General features: G+C 44.7%; 1 protein-coding gene across 2 annotated transcripts in view; it reads left to right on the top strand.

Moving 5' to 3' along the window:
• LOC129699523 (cystatin-C-like) overlaps positions 1-19,011 on the top strand; it is a 44,931-nt gene extending 25,920 nt beyond the window's left edge. Inside the window, exons 1-4 of one of the 2 annotated variants that reach the window (XM_055639397.1) lie at positions 11,986-12,501; positions 16,385-16,646; positions 18,131-18,199; positions 18,766-19,011. In XM_055639397.1, the coding sequence (XP_055495372.1) occupies positions 16,404-16,646; positions 18,131-18,199; positions 18,766-18,843 (390 nt within the window). In that variant the 5' untranslated portion in view covers positions 11,986-12,501; positions 16,385-16,403 and the 3' untranslated portion in view covers positions 18,844-19,011. Of the gene's footprint in view, positions 1-11,985; positions 12,502-16,384; positions 16,647-18,130; positions 18,200-18,765 lie in introns of those variants that run through there. The other variant, XM_055639396.1, reaches the window with a different exon arrangement.
• Positions 19,012-23,062: the final 4,051 nt, after the last annotated feature.

Below are 23,062 nucleotides of genomic sequence, written 5' to 3'. Positions count from 1 at the left end.
CCACCTGCCTAAGTTTGGTCCATATCCCTCTAAACCATTCCTATCCATGTACCTGTCCAAATGTCCTTTAAATGTTGTTATAGTACCTGCCTCAACCACCTCCTATGGCAGCTCGTTCAATACACCCACCACCCATTGTGTGAAAAAGGTTCCTATTAAATCTTTCTCCACTCATCTGGTTCTTGATTCCCCTACGCTGGGTAAATTACCCTGTGCATTCACCCTATCTTTGCCCATCATTATTTTATACACTTTTGTAAGATCACCCCTCACCCTCCTGTGATGCAAGGAATAAAGTCCTAGCCTGGCCCAACATCCCCCATCTCATTGGAGACCCTCAGACTATCTTTAATTGGACTTTATTGGAATTTATCTTGCACTAAACTTTATTCAGGTTATTCCCTATATCATAAATCTGTACACTGAGGATGGCTCGATTACTATCATGTATCGTCTTTCCACTGTCTGCATAGAACTCAACAAAAGCTTTTCACATGATGATAAACTAAACTAAACCACCTTCCCTTCCCCCATTTTTCTCCAGGTTCTCCTCAGTTCCAAAAGAGGTGGCAGATTCAGATTCAGATTCAATTTTAATTGTCATTGCCAGTGTACAGTACAGAGACAACGAAATGCAGGCATTCCAAGCCTGTGAAAACTTGCATCCTTCCCCACAATCTATTGAACCATCACTATTTCATAGTTCATCACTGATCAGGCCACTCCCTGCCGACCTCATGAAGGGAAGGACATGTTTAGGAAAGCTTGTTGGAACAATGTTGAACTGTGGGAGGCTGGGAGTGGGTGTTGGCTGGATTGCGGTATGCAAAAATACTTTAGTCAGCATTGAAACGCAAGAAAGTTGAATTCTCCAAATTTAGGCAACTACCAACCCCTGTCCACCTATTGCCTGCCAGGCTTTGACCCGCCCCATCTCTCTTCCAAACTTCCACCCCCCCCCACCCCCAACCCCCCAAAAAACATCACTTATCCATATTATCCAGAGATGCTACCTGACTCACTGAGTTGCACCGGGTTACTCCAGCACTTTGTTTCACCAGACTCCTGACTGCTCATCTAACTCTAAATGTTAAAGCTGATTATGCCCTCTAGACTTTGACACTTCCACCCTGTGAAAAAGATTCTGCCTGTCTACCCTCTCATAATTTTGATATACTTCTAATGTAGTACAGGAATGAGTAGGTTAATCTATGATGAGCATGTGTCGGCACTCTGCCTATACTTGCTGGAATTTAGAAGAATGAGGGGGGATCTAATTGAATTATACAAAATAGTGAACAGCTTGGATTGAGTGGATGTGGAGAGGATGTTTCCGCTAGTGGGAGAGTCGAGGTCATAGCCTCAGAATTAAAGGCTATTTCTTTTAGGAAAGAGATGAGGAGAAATGTCTTTAGTCAGTGGGTGGTGAATCAATGGAATTATTTGCCACAGTCGCTGTGGAGGCCAAGTCAGTGGATATTTTTAAGGCAGAGATAGATAGATTCTTGACTAGTCTGAAGAAGCCCTCAGTCTGAAGAAGGGTTTCGGCCCGAAACGTCGCCTATTTCCTTCGCTCCATAGATGCTGCTGCACCTGCTGAGTTTCTCCAGCATTTTTGTGTACCTTAGATTCTTGACTAGTACACGTGTCGGAGGTTATGGGCAGAAGGCAGGAGAATGGGGTTAGGAGGAAGAGACAGATAAATTTTGCCCCTCTCACCTTAAAGCTATGCCCTCTTGTATTTGATTTTACCCTCCTGGGTAAAAGATTCAGAGGGTCTACCTCTGAGATAGCGTGGCCACAGTGGCGTAGCGGTAATGTTGCTGCCCTACAGCGCCAGAGACCCGGGTTCGATCATGACTATGGCCGCTGTCTGTACAGTTTGTATGTTCTCCCTGTGACCGCGTGGGTTTCACCTCGCGCTCCGGATTCCTCCCACATTCCAAAGACGTGCAGATTTGTAGGTGAAATGGATTCTGTAAATTGTCCATCGTGTGTAGGATAGAACTGGTGTATGGGTGTTTTGTTAAGTTTAGTTTAGTTTAGTTTAGGGATACTGCACAGAAACAAGCCCTTCAGCCAGTTGTGGTAGCGCTAACCAGCGATCCCTGTACGCTGACACTATCCAACACACTAGGGACAATTTACAACCAAATCCAATTAAGCTACAAACCTGTACATCTTTGGAATGATCGCTGATTGGCATGGACTTAGTAGGCCAAAGGGTCTGTTTCCACACTGTGTCTCTGAACTGAACTAGCTTAAATGGGGCATCTTGGTCAGCATGTGTAAGTTGGGCCGAAGGGCCTGCTTCCCTGCTTATGTATCTCTGACTCTAGACCTCCCCTGCCGTGGAAGAGTTCCTCTCTGCACTATGATCCAGTGGCTGTGGCCTGATTCAGTGTTCTGGGTGGCACCATCTGAAACACAGACTTTAACAAATTCACGCCCTAACCCTCCTCCTTATAAGGCCCCTTGCGTGACTGTGGCTGTTCCAGAAGATACCAGGTGAACCGCCCAAGCAGCCTGTCTCCACCTGTGCAACGTGTACATTCCAACAGCATTAGCTGCTCCAACACCATGCCCTGCCCCTCCCAACACACCTCCGTCCCAGTGCAATACACCACCTGCTGGTGTGCTTTGGAAAAGGCCAGCAGCTTACTGCATGGTTTAGTTTGCTTTATGTATACAGCATGCTAACACGCCCTTCGGCCTACCGAGTTAACATATGATGAGCGTTTGACAAACTGGGCCTCTACTCACTGGGGTTTAGAATGAGGGGGGGACTTCATTGAAACTTACCGAATAGTGAAAGGCCTGGAGAGAGTGGATGTGGAGAGGATGTTTCCACTAGTGGGAGAGTCTAGAACCAAAGGTCATAAACTCAGAATTAAAGGACGTTCCTTTAGGAAGGAGATGAGAAAGAATTTCTAATCCGAGGGTGGTGAAACTGTGGCATTCATTGCCACAGAAGCCTGTGGAGGTAGTCAATTGATATTTTTAAGGCAGAGATAGATAGATTTTTAATTAGTACGGGTGTCAGGGTTCTGGGGAGAAGGCGGTAGAATGGGGTTACATAGAAACATAGAAACTAGGTGCAGGAGTAGGCCACTCGGTCCTTCGAGCCTGCACCGCCATTCAATATGATCATGGCTGATCATCCAACTCAGTATCCTGTACCTGCCTTTTCTCCTTACCCCCTGATCCCTTTAGCCACAAGGGCCACATCTAACTCCCTCTTAAATATAGCCAATGAACTGGCCTCAACTACCTTCTGTGGCAGAGCGGGATAAGAGGAAAATATAGATCAGCCATGATTGAATAGAACGGCAGAATAGACATGATGGACTGAATGACCTAATCCTGCACCTATCACTTATGAACTTATGTGTCCATGCTGATCAGTGATCACCCATTCACACTAGTTTAATGTTATTCCACTTTCTCATCCACTCCCTACACACAAGGGGGAAATTACAGATGGCTGATTAACCTACAAACCTGTGGTCATTGTGATGAGGGAGGAAACCGGAGCACCCGGAGGAAACACATGCCAACACAGGGAGAATGTACAAACTCCACATAGACAGTAATCGAGGTCAGGATCAAACCCAGGTCTCTGCCAGGACTCCAGGGCCTGAGATATAGGGAGAGGACTTCATGCCTTGGACGACTGATGGGTGTGGGATGACCTTATAGAGGTGTATAAAATCTTGAGGGGAGAGGTAATATTTTTATTGCCAGGATAGGAGAATCAAGAACCAGAGGACATAAGTTTAAGGTGAAAAGAATGAAGGACAGACTATTTTCTAAATGGGGAGATAATTCAGAAATTGGTTGTGCAAAGGTACATTGGAGTGCTGGTGTAGGATTTCCAAAAAGTTAATTTGCAAGTTGAATCGGTAGTAAGGAAGGCAAATGTATTTATTTCGAGAGAGATCCAATACAAAAACAGGTATGTAATGCTGAGGCTTTATAAGACACTGGTTGGAGTATTGTGAGCAGTTTTTGGCCCCATACCTGAGGAAGGGTGTATTGCATTGGAGAGGGACCAGAGTAGGCTTACGAGAATTATCCCAGGAAGGATTGGGTTAACATACGATGTTGTTCACTGGGCCTGTACTCGCTGGAGTTTAGAAGGATGAGGGGAAGGACCTCATTGAAACTTGCTGAATAGTGAAAGACCTGGATAGAGTGAATGTGGAATTGATGTTTTCACTTGTGGGAAAGTCTAGGACCAGAGCCCATAACCTCAGAATAAAAGGACGTACCGTTAGAAAAGAGATGAGAAGGAATTGTTTTTGTCAAGACATTGTGAATACGTGGAATTCATTCCCACAGACGGCTGTAGAGGCCGAGTCAATGGCTATTTTTAAGGTGGAGATTGACAGATTCTTGATTAGTAATGGTGTCTGGAGTATGGGGCGAAGGCAGGAGAATGGGGTTGAGAGGGAAAGATAATAAGCCATATTTGAAATGGGGGAGTCAGGCACGTGCCGTCAGGGTAGGCGAGGTAGGCACTGCCTACCCCGACTAAAATTATGAAATGGTAATTGTTAAATATAAATAGTAAAGGCACGGGAGAATGATGCCTATCTAGAGATCGATCTCTTAGGTCGGCATAATTCCCCGTGACTTTCAACCGCAGCATTTGTAACAGGCAAATGTCTGTGCCGCCCACGTGCCGTCAGCACTGCTTGAAGCCGTCAATGACAAGCGGGGCTGATGGCAGCTGAAATTCTGCCTTTGCTGTACTGCACATGTGCAGTGCAAGCTCTTTGGCGCGTTTTTCAAATATGGATTGTCATTATTTTATGAGTATATTAGAAAACAAAGATACTGTGTGTAACGATAATGTGGTAAGTACATTTCTTGGTGCTTTTTGTTTTTAAATACCGTATTTCCCGGGGTGTGGGGGGGGGGGGGAGCTCCTTTCACAGCATTTGAAGAGTCTGGCCCGGGGTAAAGTTGCGGGGAGGGCAGGAGCGTTGTGAAGGAGGGAGTCGGGGCCAGTAACCCACTTGCGACGCTCCGGGCATGGAGCCACCGCATTGTGTCCGGGGGGAGAAGTAGCTCGGGTGGCTGCGAGTGGCCGCAGGGACCGGACAGCCCCTTCTGCCGGCCCCCGCTCACCTCTAGCAGTGCTCTCCGTCTGAAAACCTCTCTCCTGCCGCTTGCCGGCCTCACTCATGACAGCCACTTCCCGCAAATCCTTAAACTCCGACAACGCGTTCAAGGAACCAATTGCGGTTACTCGGCTGTGGGAATTTAAGGATTTGCGGTAAGCGGCTGTCATGAGCGAAGCCGGTTAGCGGCAGGTGAGAGATGTTCAGTCGGAGAGCACTGCCAGAGGTGAGCGGACTGGTAGTAGGCACTGAAGTGGCGGCCGCTCCCAGCCACCCGAGCTGCTTCCTTCCCCGGAAGTGATGGCCAGCTGTCCGTGCACGGTGCGCTGCGGCAGCGTTCAGTGAGTGAGTTACTGACATAATCCCCGACCCCTTCCTTCTCAACACTCCTGCCCTCCCTGCAACTTTACAACCTCTCCACATGCTGTGAAAGGAACTACCGTTTTTCCCACCATCTCTCCACCTGCCTTCATCCTCCATCCCCCACCCATTCAGTAATTTAAAAAATGAAGGAGATTTGGAAGCCTTGGGCAAATTGAATTGTTACTTATTTTTATTTTTTATTTTTACGGAGAGAACAATCTGCGCATGTGCGGTTTAAGATTTTTTTTTAAAAGCTGACTGACTGCCTACCCTAAGTAATCACTCACGGCACGTACCTGGGTGGAGTAGACTTGATGGGTGGAATGGCTTAATTCTTCTCCTATTACTTATGAACTTATGAGACGGGAAAGATTGAATAAAAACCTGTGGGGCAACTTTTTCGCAGAGTTGTGATTATATGGAACAAGCTGCCAGAGGAGGTGGTTGAGGCAGGTGCTCTAACAACATTTAAAAGACATTTGGACAGGTACATGGATAGGAACAGTTTAGAGGGAAATGGGGCAGATGTGTAGGCAAGTGGAACTAGCTTGGTTTACAACTTTGTTCTTTCTGCCTCCTCTGGTGTGAGGAGCAAGTCGCTGCAGAAGGAGATTATTCCCCTTACTGCTCATTATCTTCTTATTTAAGATGGTTTATTCCGATGCTTTGAAAATGTGTCATATACTATTTAACAGCAGATACAGTAATCATTTAGATTTTTTCTGGCTTTGGTATTAAAGAAATGGTTCATTGTTTTGTAACTTGATAGTTCTTAAACATTGAAGTGTTCTCGTCTGACACGGAACAAGAGCGGCAGTGGGTGGAGCTGAAGCCTTCAGTGCCTGAGACCCGGGGTTGATCCTAACCTCGGTATTGTTTGTGTGGAGTTTACACATTCCCCCTATGGCCAGATGGGTGCTCTTGGTTTTTCTCTGACATAGAGACATCGAAAATAGGTGCAGGAGTAGGCCATTCGGCCCTTCAAGCCTGCACCTCCATTCAATATGATCATGGCTGATCATCCAACTCAGTAATCTGAACCTGCCTTCTCTCCATACCCCCTGATCCCTTTTGCCACAAGGACCACATCTAACTCCCTCTTATATATAGCCAATGAACTGGCCTCAACTACCTTCTGTGGCAGAGAATTCCACAGATTCACCACTCTCAGTGTAAAAAATGTTTTTCTCATCTCGGTCCTAAAAGACTTCCCTCTTATCCTTAAACTGTGACCCCTAGTTCTGGATCCCAAAGACGTGGAGGTTGGTAGATTAATTGGCCTCTGTAAATAGCCCTCTAGCACGTAGCGAGTGGATGAGAAAGTGGGATAACATAGAACAGGTGGTGTGGGTCTTCGATGATATTGGCATGAAAGTGCTGCACTGATGGCTGCTTTTCCACAGGATACATAAAGTGTAATAATGTGAGGGTCTGGAGGGTCTGGAGGGGAGGAAGGAAGGAAGGAAGGAAGGAAGGAAGGAAGGAAGGAAGGAAGGAAGGAAGGAAGGAATGAAGGAAGGAAGGAAGGAAGGAAGGAGGAAGGAAGGAAGGAAGGAAGGAAGGAAGGAAGGAAGGAAGGAAGGAAGGAAGGAAGGAAGGAAGGAGAAGGAAGGAAGGAAGGAAGGAAGGAAGGAAGGAAGGACAACGTGAGTGGGAGGGAGACATGAGGGGTAGGAAAGAAGGAGGGAGGGGGACAGGAAGGAGACAAGAAAGAGCAGGAAGGAGGGATGGGATGACAGGGAGGATTCACTTGGGATTGTAGAGGATACAAGGGAGAGAGGGTACAGGAGGGAGAGGGGATTAGGTGGAATTGAACACTATGATTTCACTACGAGCAAGAGAGTCAGTATTGGAGCATCTTTCCCTCTGCACATAGTGGGATATAAAGTATGAACAGAATCTGAGCAAAGTTCCCATTAAAGCCCAACAATCAGAATAGTGAAGGGGCCATTGCTGAATCGAATAAACTGCCAAAGCCTACGGAGAGTAGCGGGTGTTTAAGTATCACTGAAACATTTACCAGGCTTCGCCCCATCCCACCTCTCTTTGACAGCTTTCTTTTTCCCTCTCACTCACTCCTCCCCACAATTTGTCAGAAGAAAGGTCCCAGCCTGAAGCATGGCCTCCAAACTTCCTCCACAGATGCTGCTTGACCCGCAACAGAACAATGAAATCCCTGCGTGTGGCAGCTTTACGTCAATTAATCTAATAACACACAAATAAACATACAATAATGCAATAAATTAATAATCAAGTAGTACTAGGTAACCATAGTAGTGCAAACAAAGACAGTCCGTAGAAGATTACAGCTGCTGAGGCTGATGTGTAGTGTTCAAGAGCCTGATGGAGGCTGGGAAGAAGCTGTTCTTGAACCTAGAGGGCACGGTTTTCAGGCTCAGGTACCTTCTTCCTGATGGATGTAGCGAGATGAGATTGTGCATCTTTGATGATATTGGCTGCCTTTTAGAGACAGTTTAAAAAAAATCAAAATAAACTTTATTCAGTGTAAAAAATATCTACAAAACAGCTACTGTGCCAAAAATATTCTTCTGACATTCTCAGAGGCTATACATACAGTGCCCTCCATTCTCAGAGGCTATACATACAGTACTCCACAATTTGAGATTTGTAATAGAAAAAAAACACATGTGGTTAATGTGCTCATTGTCAGGTACAACCTCAACATTGAAGTAATATTGGCTCAACTAACATCTCTACGGTTGTAACAATTGTTAGCTTTGCGACTCTGCATTGGTGAATTAATTATATCATTATTACCATTATGAAGTAAGTAAATTTTATTAATATAGCACGTTTAAAGCAACTCGCGTTGAAACCAAAGTGCTTTACATAAAATAAATAATTAAGTTGCTGTACATCCATAGAAATAAAATAAAAATAAGAAAAATGACACAACACATTATAGAATTCAACATGAACGTCCCCCAACTACAGAATCAAAATTTTCCACTGTGGGGAAAAGCATCAAAAAGTTAAATCCTCTCCCTCTGTGAATCACCCGAGGTCGGGGCCTATTTGTGGCCTCCGCAGCCAGTCCGATGTTTTCAGGCCCCTCTTGCCGGAAAGCTGGAACTCCGGCATCGGGTGAACACTCCTCGGCGGCTTAGAAATGTCTGGAGTGGCCGCTCCCTCCCCGGAGACAGCAGCACCCGATGTCCACAGGCCGCGCTGGTTGGAGCCACGACTCTGGCGATCTCATCAAGAGATCCCAGGCTCCACGGTGTTTTAAATCCAGCGCCGCCCGCCCACGGCTGGACGCTTCGCACGCCGCAGGTCCTCGGATGTTGGAGTCAGCAGTCACAGCACTCCGGAGCTTACCGCACGGCGACCCGGTAAGGCATCGCCTGCTCCGTGATGATGTCCCATCGCTGTGCTGCCGCCGAAGCTGTAGACCCGGCCAGTCCCGCTCCAGTCTGATGGTAGGCCGCGAGGAAGGGGCGAAGAAACGGCTCGGAGGGAAGCCTCCTCTCCGACCAGGTAGGGGACTAAGAAATAAAGTTTCCCCCTTCCCCTCCCCCACCCCCCACAAAAAAGACCTCCAACTAACATTTTGTTTTTTAACAGGACAAAAAATAAAAATAAAAAAGGGTGAAAGGGCAGACTGCAGGGAGAAGAAGCCTGAAAACTGTGACCTCCAGGTTTAAGAGCAGCTTCTTTCCAGCAACCATCAGGATCTTGAACGCTGCACAACTCTAACCTCAGCAACTAAGAACTACTACGGACTAAAAACAGATATTAGGTGCTGGAGTAACTCAGCGGGTCAGGCAGCATCCATGGAGAACATGGATAGGTAATTTTCCTCTGAATTAGGGTTAGACCTGAACTGTGATGGAAATGGGTTTTAGGAACTAGGGGTACTCTAAAACCTTGAGGCTGAGGTTGGGAAGGACGGGGGGACGGGGGGGGTTAATATGCAGTCATACCCAGGTAAGAGTACAAGAATGCATAACTTGTTTATTGTGGATTTATAATATAGTTTATTGTGTATTATATGTCATAGCTGCTCTCTGGCATCTCTCTGCATAACTTCCCTATCCCTCTCCCTCTCCCTTATAATATAGTTTATTGTGTATTCTCTCTCTCTAGCTGCTTTCTGGCTCTCTCTCTCTCTCTCTCTCTCTCTCTCTCTCTCTCTCTCTCTCTTTACATTACAAAATGTTCCACAATGGTATATAATCTACATTTATTTCTGTCACCTCCTCTTTCTTTCTGCGTGCCGTTTCTTCAGCACGCCTGCCACTAAGAAGCCATGCCCTCACATATTCTTCGGGGTTGAATTTTGACAGAGGAGGTCCCACCAACTTAATAAATAGAAGAGTTGAGAGATGATCAGTTTGAAGTCTTGCACGTTGTGGTGACCTGCAGAAATTCATGCCACTGAAGCTTCTCTCACATTCTGCTGTTGTTACCGGAAATGTATTTACAGCCGTTAGCAGCTGCTGAAAATCTGCAGAAACTATCTTCCCTTTAGATTCCTTGAATTCTCTGGCACAAAGCTGACCATTTCAGCCAAATTGTCCTGAAATTTGTTCTACATCATGATCCCTTAAGGTAAAAAGTGAATCTTCTGGAATATTGTTAATATCTAAATATTTCGAGGTTAATTAACTTTTTACATTTATCATTGGAAGCTGTTGTAGATTCAAGCAGCCTGGATTTCACATGATTGACCAAACTGCTCAAAAACTGTTGCCTATGTAGAATAGGTACTTTACCAGCTCTCAAATTTATTCCATTCAATATCATCTGGCTTGTTGCTTTCTCCACTTGAGTATAAAATATTCCTGGCTTCTCTATTTGACATTCAAAAACCTTGATAGTTCGTTTAATTTCCTCATGTGCTTTACTAAGTGTACAATTTCGGTTCTGCAGTTCAAGTGACAGTTCAGCCAACTCCAGCAAACTGTTCATCAACAAGCCCGAATTATTTACGAATGCTGATGATTCTAATACTTTTTTCAGCCCCTCGTACTTTGCTCTCTCTGCAACAGATCTTGAAGCATCACAACTTGCTTTTCCAAAATGCTCCCAAACAGCTTTATAAGACGCCACATTGCCTTTACAGTTCGGTAAGACAAAGCAACCCATCTCACACTGAAAACATGACCAATTTTCGACAGTTGACAGTGAGGAGCCTCAGCGCATGCAGTTAACTCATCCTGATTCTTAGGAGATCTATGATATAAGGAATACAATTTATCACAAAACATCTGAAAATGATTCAAACCTGCAACTTCATTTATAGCATCACCTCCACTGAGTTCAAGCCTGTGACTGGCACAGTGCCAAACAGTTGCATTAGGGAAATCATCAAGAAATAGTTTGCAACCCCTACATTTCATCCTAACATTACTGATGCACCATCAGTTACAAGTGATATCACATTTTCTTTTAGGTACTGTATTGAAAAACCACCTCTTTGTAAGCAACTTAGAAGCCCATCATATATAGATTTTGCATTTGCACCAAGTTTCATATGTTCTAAGTCAAAATAGAATGATATAGGTTGGGAAGATTCACCAACTGCTGCTCTCAAGCAGACTACTAGAACAGTTTTCCCATTATTAGTCGTAGATTCATCAATCATAATAGACATTTTAGATAGTTTTGAAATTATATTTTCCAACACTGTCTTTCGCATCTGGTTCCCTATGTGGTGAGAGGGGCAAAGCGGAAGAGAGGGGCAGAGCGGGGGAGAGGCGGAGAGGGGGAGAGGGGGAGAGGGGGAGAAAGGCACAGCGGCAGAGATGCACAGCGGCACATGGGCAGAGCGGCAAATAAAATAACGTGGAATAATAAAATAACGTGACTTTACCTGAGCCCGTGCTCGTGATCCAGTAGCCCTGACAGTGAGTTTAAGAAATTCTCCCGTGAATTTTATTCAAAGGAACGCGGCATCATTAATACATGGTCAAAACACAATTACATTTACTGAGGAATGTGGATCGATGTATTGATGACACATTGTATAACTATGTGTTAACTACTGGCTGTTAACAAGTGCTAACAGTGGCAGTTAACAAATCGTTTTCGTCTGAGTTGAATAAAGTGATAAACGACTCAAATCTTTCTGCAGTATTCATTAAACCCGAGCTGGAAGCTGAAAAGTAGAGGAATGCCTTCCCCCTGTGTACCCCCCCATTTCCATCACTGGACCTGAAAATTAGAATTTGAATTAGACCTGAAACGTTACCTACTAAGAGTCAAGAGTGTTTTATTGTTCTATGTCCCAGAATTCGTACATGCAGATGCATAACAGATATGTGAACATCCATGTTCTTCAGAAATGCTTCCTGACCCGTTGAGTTACTCCAGCACTTTGTGTAAACCAGCATCTGCAGTTCCTTGCATCCACAATTATTATGGACTGTGTCTGATTGCAGTATGGACTTTGATTTTACATTATTTTGTGCTGGTTACCTTATTTTTAGGCTGGTGAATACTAATTTATTGAATTATTGATGATTGTATATTTAACTATGTGTTATATTATTAACAGGCCTGTAAAGCTGCAGCAAGTAAGAATGTCATTGTCTTTTGGTGCGTATATATCATTTAAAAGCTCTTGACGACCATCAGTGAAAGATTAAAGATTCCATTAATTTTCAATGAGCTCTGAGTTCCCTAAATGAGCATTGTCTAATTGTTGATGCCTTTTAGAGTAATGAGAGTAGTCTAATGATAGTAAAGCACTAAGCCCCAAATTGATTCAGACTCTTAAGGTCTTTGGAAGGTGATTGCGAGTTGCACCTGGGGATATGTTGAGTATTATGCAAATCTCTAAACTAGGCTGTGTTAAGATTTTATGGGGCTGGGTGTAAGATCTACTTAAAAGTGGCCTTTACCCTTGTTAAAACAAGTTAAACAAGTCTGGGTAAATCATAGTGAAACACTATTTTATCTAATTACACCAGCCTCTGTCATTCTGATGTCATTTTCACTCATTTGTCATCAACAACACTTTAATCAGTCACCACTGACTAGATTTGAGGTAGGGAAGAATTTCAAACAACTCTTTGTAAGGAAAAAGGCTATCTAATGATTGAAAAAACTGAAATACCGTATTAAAGGCATGCTGCTTTGAAGACATAAGGTATCTTGAGCAATATACAAAATGCTGGAGGAACTCAGTGGGTCAGGCAGCTTCTGCGGAGGGAATGGGCAGGCAGGATCCTTCTTCAGACTAATGTAGTATAGTCTAAAGTAGGGTCCCAACCTGAAACTTCACCTATCCATGTCCTCCAGAGATGTTGCCTGACCCGTTGAATTACTCCAGCACTTTGTGTATTTAGATCATATATTTTCTGTTGTTTTTGTAGATTATTTTGCATTGCTGTTTAGCAAGGAACATAATATGGACACATTCTCAAATATGTCTTTCATTAAAGGCATATAATACTTAACTGTCAGCAATGGGTGGTACAAGCCAAATTTCGTTTGAACCTCATGTGAGGTTCAAATGACAAATAAATGGTATTGTATTGTATTGTATTGTATTGTAAGAGAGTATCACAAATCTTACCACATGCTCTTAAAGGTTTTCCCCCCCTGCTCCAGTCAGTCTAAAGAAGAGTTCTGACCAAAAAGGTCATCTATCCATTCCCTCCTGAATTGCTGTCAGCACTTTGTATTTGGCTCAAGATTCCAGTTTCCACATTTGACTACAAAATCCCCTCAAAGAGTCCCGACCCAAAACATCACTGTCCATGTTCTCCAGAGATGCTACCCGAGTTACTCCATCATTTTGTGTCCTTACGTGTATTAACCAGTATCTGCAGTTCTTTGTTTCTACCTCTCCCCAAAGCACGGTTATTTTGAAGAAGTTCTCTCTCCGACAGGAGTTCTGTGAGACCCTCCCTCTCTGCTCCCCCTCCAACATTCTTGCTCCTCTCCTGTTCTTCAACCATGTTCTGACCCAGACTTGCTTCTACAGCTTTGAGAAAAATACTCCTGACCCAAAACGTTGTCTGTCCATTCCCTCCACAGATGCTTCCTGACCCATTGAGTTCCTCCAGCGCTTTGTGATCTGCTCCAGATTCCAGCGTTTGCAGTTACATAGAAACATAGAAAATAGGTGCAGGAGTAGGCAATTCAGCCCTTCGGGCCAGCACCGGCATTCAATATGATAATGGCTGATCATCCAAAATCAGTAACCTGTTCCTGCTTTCTCCCCATAACCCTTGATTCCGTTAGCCCTAAGAGTTATATCTAACTCTCTCTTGAAAATATCCAGTGAATTGGCCTCCACTGCCTTCTGTGGTGAAAAACTCTCTTGGTGAAAAAGTTTTTCGTCATCTGGCCCATCCCTTATTCTTACACTGTAACCCCTGGTTCTGGACACTCCCAACATCAGGAACATTTGTCCTACATAACACAATACTCCAGGTGCGGTGTCATCAGGGCTCTGTACAACTGCGGTAGGACCTCCTTGCTCCTTTACTCATATCCTCGTGCTATGAAGGCCAACATACCATTCGCTTTCTTCACTACCTGCTCTACCTGCATGCCTACTTTCAGTGATTGATGTAAAAGGACACCCAGGTCTTGTTGCATCTCCCCTTTTCCTAACCTGACACAATTTAGATAATATTCTGCTTTCCTGTTCTTTGCCACCAAAGTGGAAAACCTCACGTTTATCTACATTATACTGCATCTGCCTACTCACCCAACCTAACCAAGTCACCCTGCAGCCTCATAGCATCTTCCTCACAGCTCACACTGCCATCCAGTTTTGTGTCATCCGCAAACTTGGAGATGTCACATTTAATTCCTTCGTCTAAATTGTTAATATATATTGTAAATAACTGGGGTCCCAGCACTGAGCCTTGTGGCACCCCACTAGTCACTGCCAGCCATTCTGAAAAGGACCTGTTTGATTCCTACTCTTTGCTTCCTGACTGCCAACCAGTTCTCTATCCATGTCAATACACCACCCCCAATACCATGTGCTCTAATTTTGCACACTAATGTCTTGTACCTTGTCCTTGTGTCTCTCTTAAAAGTATATGATATATGATATATGCCATTTATTGTCACTATACATGTACAGTGAAACTGAAGCTGCTCGTACTCAGTGCATACATACAATTTTACACAAAAAACAAGAAACAGAAAAACAAAACAGAAGGGAGATGGGGGGGGGGGAATAGGTGCACAGATTCTACGGCGCTACATACATATATACATATATACAGATGGAAGTCCGTGTTGGGCGGTGTAGTCAGTGCATGTGTGGATTTGAATTTATGGTAGATATAATTCTCGGGAAGCAGCTATTCCTGAGTCTGTTTGTCCTGGATTTGATGCACCTATAGCGCCTTCCAGAGGGCAGCAGGTCGAACAGTCCAAACGCAGGATGGGAGCTGTCTTTGGTGATCTTCTTTGCCCTGCTAAGGCAGCGGGAGGTGTAGATGTCCATCAGGGAGGGGAGAGGGCAGCCAATGATCCTCTGCGCTGTCCTGGTTACCCTCTGAAGCCTCTCCCTGTTCATGTATATCCGTTCATGAAGGACAAAGGAAACTATAGAGAATGGTGGACATTGCTCGGTCCATCAAGGTTACAGACCTCCCCACCATTAAAGGGATGTACAGGAGAAGCTGCCTTAAAAAGGCAGCCAGCATCATCAAAGACGCACATCACCTTGGCCACGCTCTCATCTCACTGCTACCCTTGGGGAAAAAGGTACAGGAGCTTGAAAACTGTGACCACTAGATTCAAGAACAGTTTCTTCCCAGCAACCATCAGGCTCATGAACACTGCACAACACTAACCTCAACCAAATATCTTAGAGCTCTGCTCTAAGATCTTTGAACTCAACAGCTATAACCTTCTATGGGCTGTATCATTAATTGCACAAGGGAGGCTTCTTCAGACATTCTCAAATCCATTATTTCAAAGGGAATTGAAGATAAGCTCTTTACAAATCCATTAACACCCATCTATTTTTAAGTAGGCCATTTTAGTAAGGACTCAGCAAGGAACCTCTTATCCTTTTCCATCCAGGGAACAGAGACAATTACTTGCACTAAAGAACATAATGATGTAAGTTTACGATTGATGAAGGCAAAAATCACCACAAAATTGGGATTATGACCCAACAATTAGAATGTTGACACCTGTAACAGGGGCCTGATTCTGAAACTAAATACAATGACACCAAGAAAATTATACCACCATTCAGGAACAGCTTTTCCCCACCTGTTATCAGGCTTCCGAATGGTCCATTCAGAAGCTGTGGTACTGTCCGATTCACCCCCATTGCGGGCATTGTACTTGGACATTGGACAGTCTCTGGAACGTATGTGTTACAATACTGTGAACTATACTCTGCACTCCGTATCTTCCCCTTCACGAGTTTAAGTTGATGGTTTTCATGTAAAGTATTATCTGGGCTGATTGGTTAGCATGCAAAACAAAGCTTTTCACTGTAGCTTGTTACATGTGACAATAATAATAAAACTAAACCTAAAAGAGGCTCGGTTTCTCAACTGGTGAACGAACAAATTTTGCAGTCTCTTAAAATAGTTGCAGTCTTTTAAAATAGTCTTTTAAAATGGTGCTAGGGAGGCATGCTTTAACACTGAAAAATTGCCACAGATTAACCAGTAGCCCCTGCTATTTTCCTTTAGCCAAATGGCCTTTGCTAGTGTGAAACCATGTAATGCAGAGTAATTTGTTTCTAAGCATTTAGAGGATAAAGAGAGGCTCTAATGTTAAATGGCCCAATTTCTAAACCTATATCATTGCTGAAGTCATTAACGAATAGATTATGTTTAATACTGTAATGTAGGGGGCTTAACTGCAGATGAGGTATAGAATTTGAGGGAAGGGCGAGAATCCTGTTATTTGATCATTATCACATTATCCTTCTCCAGACAGACACTATAAAGCTAGATGCCACCACATCCCTGCAGTCACTTGTTGATAGAGTGCAAGATGGCAGTCAGCTGGCTGTGCATGTGCGTCCTCCTCTCTGCTTCCCTCTCCGCTTTCGCCATGCCCGACGAAGACCTCGACAATGCCGTGGGACTAATTGAGTCGGTGGATGTGTCGGATGAGGGTGTTCAAATTGCTGCCTCGTTTGCTTGTCAAAATAACAACTATAATCTGTTGGAGGTGTTGAAGGCTGAAAGACAGGTAGAGTATGTGTGTTGGACCCTGCGTACAACCATTCATCCCCGCTTTAACCAGAGCTGTTTGTTGGCGCCGAGAGATTTTCCCTGACTCCTCGCTCAGCGATTATGAGAAATATTTGTGATCAAAATTTTAAATTATGTTAAGGACACGAAGTGCGGTAGCAATTCAGTGGGTCAGCAGCATTTCTGGAGAACATGGATAGGTGACATTTTGGGCCGGGACCCTTCTTCAGACTGATTGTAGGGGGTAGAGAGAAAGCTAGAAGAGGGCAGAGGCAGGACAATGTGTTGCAGTTAATAGGTGTTTGCAGGCGAGGGGGGATTTTGATAGACAGATGGTTTGAGATAGGATTAAGAGTTGAAGATTGTGAATCCAGAGGGAGGAAAGTAGTGAGTGGGCTGGGGGAGAAAATAGGTGTGAGTCCAGATGGAGCACAGGGGAGAAGAGTGTTTAGTAGGTTACCTAAAGTTGGCGAGATCAACAAATTCTGTTATTGATTCTTGCTTAGCGATTGTTGAGCAATTTAAGGACAGTGTTTTCAATTTTAAAAGATGTCTGAAACTATGGTTGGTTTGCAATGGACCTTGAGCTTTAGTCGGTGGCTTACACTCCTTTGCAGTCCAACACTCCCAAATCATTCTGTAAAGGTCGACTGTATAAGCAAAGACACAACTCAACGGGTCAGGCAGCATCTGTGGAGAACACGGATAGGTGAAGTTTCGGGACGGGACCCTTCTTCAGACTGATTGTTGTAGAGTAGGGGTAAAGAAAGGTGGGGGCAGGACAAAGTCTGGCTAGTAAGATGTTTTTACAGAACAGGGGGGTTTCAACGGCAGTTGGGTGGACAAAGACCGGAACTGAAAAGACAAAAAGTATGAAAGGGAAAAAAAGATAGAAGAGGTGAGAATTGTGAAGCTGGAGATATTCTCTCTTTATTGTATAAGCCTTGAGTTTGGTAGATGATAAAATATGTTGCTTAGATACTCTGTACACGTGCATGGTGAGGAAGCTTGGAGCCACGTGGAATAAATTGATGCAGAGATGATGAATTGATGACGATGATGTTGCCAAGACTGGAGGTTGGGTAGACTAGAACTTTATTCCTTGGAGCGCACGAGGTGGAGAGGTGCATAAGATCATGAGGGGAATAGAGAGGATGATTTATTTTCCCAGTAGGTTAGGGGAATCAAGAACAAGTAACACCATATTGTGCAGGTGATACTTTGAGATTACAACAACATCAAAAGATCTGATGAACGTATAGTCATAGAGGTGTATAGCAAGGAAGCAGGCCTATCCGCCCATTTTGTTCTTGTCAACCAAGTTGGCATTTTGGGCTAGTCCCATTTATAATATAACACCATCCTAGGCAGTCAATACATTGAGATTAAATGAACATAAAAAAATATCTAATAATGTTGTTATTAATACATAAATATTGTCGACATAAAGATGGCTAATATTCCTGCTGTTATTCTGACCAGGTTGTTGGTGGATTCTATTATTATCTGTCGGTGATGGTTGATGGGAGTAGCCAATCCGCTGGACAAATGGTAAGAATTATTTCTTGCTGATGGGCTGTTGGCCATATTGGATTGGGGTGGAGTGGTGGGACCCTAACCTTGCCCTTAGGGGCGACACAGTGGCACAGCGATAAAGTTGCCACCTTACAGCGCCAGAGACCCAGGTGCGATCCTGACTAAGGATGCTGTCTGCATGGAGTTTGTACGTTCTCCCTGTGACCATGTGGGTTCCCTCCCACACTCATGGAGACTTTGCACCCCACCCAAGGTTTCCATGCAGTTCCCGGAGGTTCCCGGAGGTTTTTGTCAGTCTCCCTACCTGCTTCCACTACCTGCAACCTCCGGCAACCACCTGCAACCGGACAAATATTGAAAGACAAGGATAAACAATGTGAAATTGTGAAGCCAGAGGAAGGAATATAGGTGGAAGAGGTATCAGGATGGAACCCTGGTCTCTGGCGCTGTGAGGTAGCAACTCTACTGCTCTGCCTGTGTGCCACCCCTCAGATTAGAATATTAGTGATTTATCAGCTGCAATGTAGAGTGCCATACGCGTGCATCATCGTGCATCTTCAAAATATTTTCTCTTCTTTCAGAAATGCGACTTTGAAGTGTATGATCGTCCCTGGGAGGAGTCAATATCAATTGAAAAATCTGAATGCACACCGCAATGAGACCAGACCTCCCGTCATCTGTAGTCCCCAGCGTGTTCATCTGCACCTCCACTTTGTCATGGTGCACAGGTTCACATGGAATTCCTAATACATGAATGCAGCAATATTCACGAGACACTCGTGTCATGATTGTATTTCATAATTCAATAAACTTTTTCCCAAGCAAAATGTTTTATTGGTTGTTGTGAACTCTGGTTTAATCTGACCAACTATTACATAATAGAGTCAAGAAACTGCAGTTGCTGGTTTACAAAGCTGTTACATAGCTGCCATCAGCCCCCTTTACTGACACTGATCTCTTCAGAACGTAGAACAGTGCAGCACAGGAACAGGCCCTTCGGCCCTGTCCGACGATTGTATTTATGTATATTATTGTCTGATCTGAGTGGATAGCATACAAAACAAAGCTTTTCACTGTACTTTGGTACCCTTGGCTATAATAAACTTAAAGAGACACGGTTTCTCAATTGGTGGTGAACAAACAAATGTCCATGCCGAACATGATGCCAGGTTAAATTGATAGAACACAGAACAGTACGGCACAAGAACAGGCCCTTCGGCCCACAATGTCACACTGCCATTTGCCGGAGATTCAGAGTTGCTTCACTGAGGTGTTAGTGTCATTGATGGAGGACAGGGAGCCTGGCAAGGTGGTGAGATGGCTCTTTTAATGAATGATGCACTGGGTGCAAGAGAGGAATGACCTGATCTGGGTCACATGCAGACAGACACAGGTTACAAGATACACGAAACAGGCAGTTCAATCATTTATCCTCAGCAAGGAACAAGGTCAGCCTTAAGACTTTGGAATGAAAACGCCGGAGACCTGAAATGAATGCAGAAAATGCTGGAAACACTCAGCAGGTCAGGCAGCATCTGAGGAGATAGCAACAAAGTCAATGCAGCAGAAGCAGCAGAACTCAAAATTTCTGAGCTTGTAAGTACATTCGCTCATCTCACCCAGGGAGATTCTGTTGACAAAATGATAAAAGTTTTTAACGGTAACCTAGTTACGACACTTGATAAAGTTGCACCTCTCAAGATTAAAAGGAAAGTAAGGGTTAAATGGAGATGTTTTAGCTGTTAAACAACTCCATGTTCATAAGTTTAGAAAATCATGTAAAGTAGCCGAAAGAAAGTACATCTTGGCATCTATACAGAAACCATTGCTACTTGTAATAATGCTGTATGATCTGCAAGGAGGACCCATTTTTCTCAAATCATCGCAGAAAGTGGTAGAAATAGTAAGATTTTGTTCACCACCATTGACAGAATACTAAATTCTGCTTCAAACCCTGATTTTTCTAAGCCAAGCTTCAGTCTGAAGAAGGGTCTCGACCCGAAACGTTGCCCATTTCCTTCGCTCCATAGATGCTGCCTCACCCGCTGAGTTTCTCCAGCATTTTTGTCTACTTTCGATTTTCCAGCATCTGCAGTTTCTTCTTAAACAGTATTCTTATATATCGCCTAGAAAACTGGGTCGGCCTGTCAGATCAGGTACTAAGTTGGTTCCAATCATATATAAGTGGAAGGAAGTACTTTGTTAGCCTTGGAGGCTATGTATCACAGCTGCATGATAAACCCTTTGGTGTTACACAAGATAGCTGCCATGGCCCGTTGCTCTTTTCCTTGTATATGCTGCCGCTAGGAGGAGTTATCAGACAACATAATGTAAATGTTCTAAGTTATGCTGATGACACTCAGTTATACCTCTCTGTCGAACCCACTGATGCAAATGCCTTAAGCTCTTTGACCTCCTGCCTATTTTCCATTAAAAAATGGGTGAATGCTTACTTTCTTAAACTCAACGATGACAAGACAGAAATTTTATTACATGGATCAAAACCCAAGAGAGAGATGTTACTCAGTAAACTGGGAAATTTGACTGCCAATGTCAAACAGGAAGTCATTGTATTGTATTGTATTGTATTCAAATTTATTGTCATTGTCTCAATTTGAGACAACGAAATGAATTTCCCTTACAGGCAGTATCATTAAAAAAAATCACAAGAAAAATAATAAAAATAAATAATAAATAAATAATAAAACATATTAAAAATAAAATTGAAATTGAATTAAAAAAATTTTAAAAGCACTAACACAGAAAGTCCACAACACAACATAACATAAATGGCACCCAGGTGAGGAAGGCACCATAGTCCAGCCAGCCTCCCCTCCGTGTTCATCCGTGGTCGGGGCCATCCGAGCACCCGCAGTCGCCGCCCCAGGTGGCCCGATGTTCAGGCCCTCACGCCGGGCTGGTGGAACGCCGACGCCGAACCCCGACGGTGAGCATCCTCCTCCTCAGCGGCCCGGACCTTCTGATCAGCCGCCTCCCGCTGCCGGAGTCTGCAGCTCCCGAGTCCGCAGTTCGAGCAGGGCAGAGTCGCAGGACCCCGCATTGTTGATCAGCGCCGCCCGCGATGGGAGCTCAGCAAACCGCAGCTCCAGGATGTCGGTGCAGCAGGTCCAGCACTCCGGGCTCCAGACGGCGACCCCCGGTAAGGCATCGCCAGCCCCGCGATGTTTCAGCGCTGTCCCGCCGCTGCTGGAGCTCCGGTCGATCCCGGCAGGAAAGGCCGCGCCAATCCAGGTAGGTAGGCCGCTGTGGGGGGAGGGGGGGGGGGAACGAGGACGCGACTCGAATAATAGTCGCGTCCTCACCAGGAAGCGGCTGAAGGACGGTATCCCCCGCACCGTGCCCTCTTCCCCCACATAAAAACACAAAAAAACACAAAAAAATACACTTTAACATAACTAAATAAACAAAAAAACAAAAAGATACCGGGCTGTAGGTGGAGGCTGCTGGCACCAGCGCCACCGGAAGTACATAAGCCTGGGGGTAAAAATTGACAATTATCTTAATTTTAAATCTCATATAAATAAGGTAACAAAGTGTGCTTTCTATCACCTCAGAAATATTGCTAAAGTACGGCCTTTCTTAACTCATCATGACTGTAAAAAACTCATACATGCTTTCATATCAAGCAGACTTGATCACTGTAATGCCTTATTTGCCGGTCTGCCTTCAAAATCCACCAACAAGTTACAGCTCATTCAACATGCCGCAGCCCAGCTCTTAACAAATACCAAGCTAAGGGAACATATCATCACCCTAGTATTATATTCCCTTCATTGGCTCCCTGTGAGATTCAGGATAGACTAGAAAGTGCTCCTTCTTATCTATAAAGCCCTAAATGGCTTAGGAGCAGCATATTTGACAGTCCCTCCTTCCCTATGCCTCTACCGAGCACTCAGGTCTTCTGATGCCGCCCTGTTAGCCACTCAATGCCGCAGCAATAAGAAAATTGGTGAAGCAGCCTTTTTCATTTACGCCCCCAAGCTGCGGTATACCCTACCCAGGGCTATGAGACGCCCATTCAGTTGACATTTTTAAACGGCTGCTAAAGACTTATCTGTTTAATCAAGCTTTTAAGTGACTTTACATTTTCAATTTTATATTTTATACAAAAACCTCTGATTGTTTGCTTGTGAATCTGCTTGGTTGGAGGGGGGTAGGAGAGAGGAGGAGGAGGAGAGGGGGAAGGAGGGGGGAGAGGAGAGGGGGAGAGAGGAGGAGAGAGAGGAGAGGAGGGAGGAGGGGGAAGGGGGCCCTCCCTCTCTGCCCCCCCTCTCTGCCCCCCCCTCCCTCTCTGCCCCCCCTCCATCTCTGCCCCCCACCCCTCTCTGCCCCCCCCCCCCCCCTTCCTCTCTAGGGAGTGGTGAATATTGGGACCTAAGGGTGAGTGGTGGAGTATTGCGTTCAGGAACCAGCCCTCCCCTGTGATGCCGCCCCCCCCCCGCCCCTCAATCTCTACACCCCCCTCCCTCTAGCCGCGCCTGCACAGTTGGGGGTTATGCGTGAGTGGATAGGGCGGGGAATGGGGTAAAAAGAGCAAATGAATAATATTAATATAATATCAAGGAGGGATAGTGTGTGTGTGTGTGTGTGTGTGTGTGTGTGTGTGTGTGTGTGTGTGTGTGTGTGTGTGTGTGTGTGTGTGTGTGTGTGTGTGTGTGTGTGTGTGTGTGTGTGTGTGTGTGTGTGTGTGTGTGTGTGTGTGTGTGTGTGTGTGTGTGTGTGTGTGTGTGTGGGGGGGGGGGGTGGTTAGTGTCTGTGTGTGTGTGACGCCGAAGGCCGCCCCCTCCCTCCCGCAACCGCGTGTTGAGGGGACGGGACCCAACGGGTCCCCCTTGGTCTAGTTTTTATATAAATCTG

This window comes from Leucoraja erinacea, chromosome 8 (assembly GCF_028641065.1).
Source record: "Leucoraja erinacea ecotype New England chromosome 8, Leri_hhj_1, whole genome shotgun sequence".
Taxonomy (NCBI): domain Eukaryota; kingdom Metazoa; phylum Chordata; class Chondrichthyes; order Rajiformes; family Rajidae; genus Leucoraja; species Leucoraja erinaceus.
This window is presented reverse-complemented; position numbering and strand designations above follow the sequence as displayed.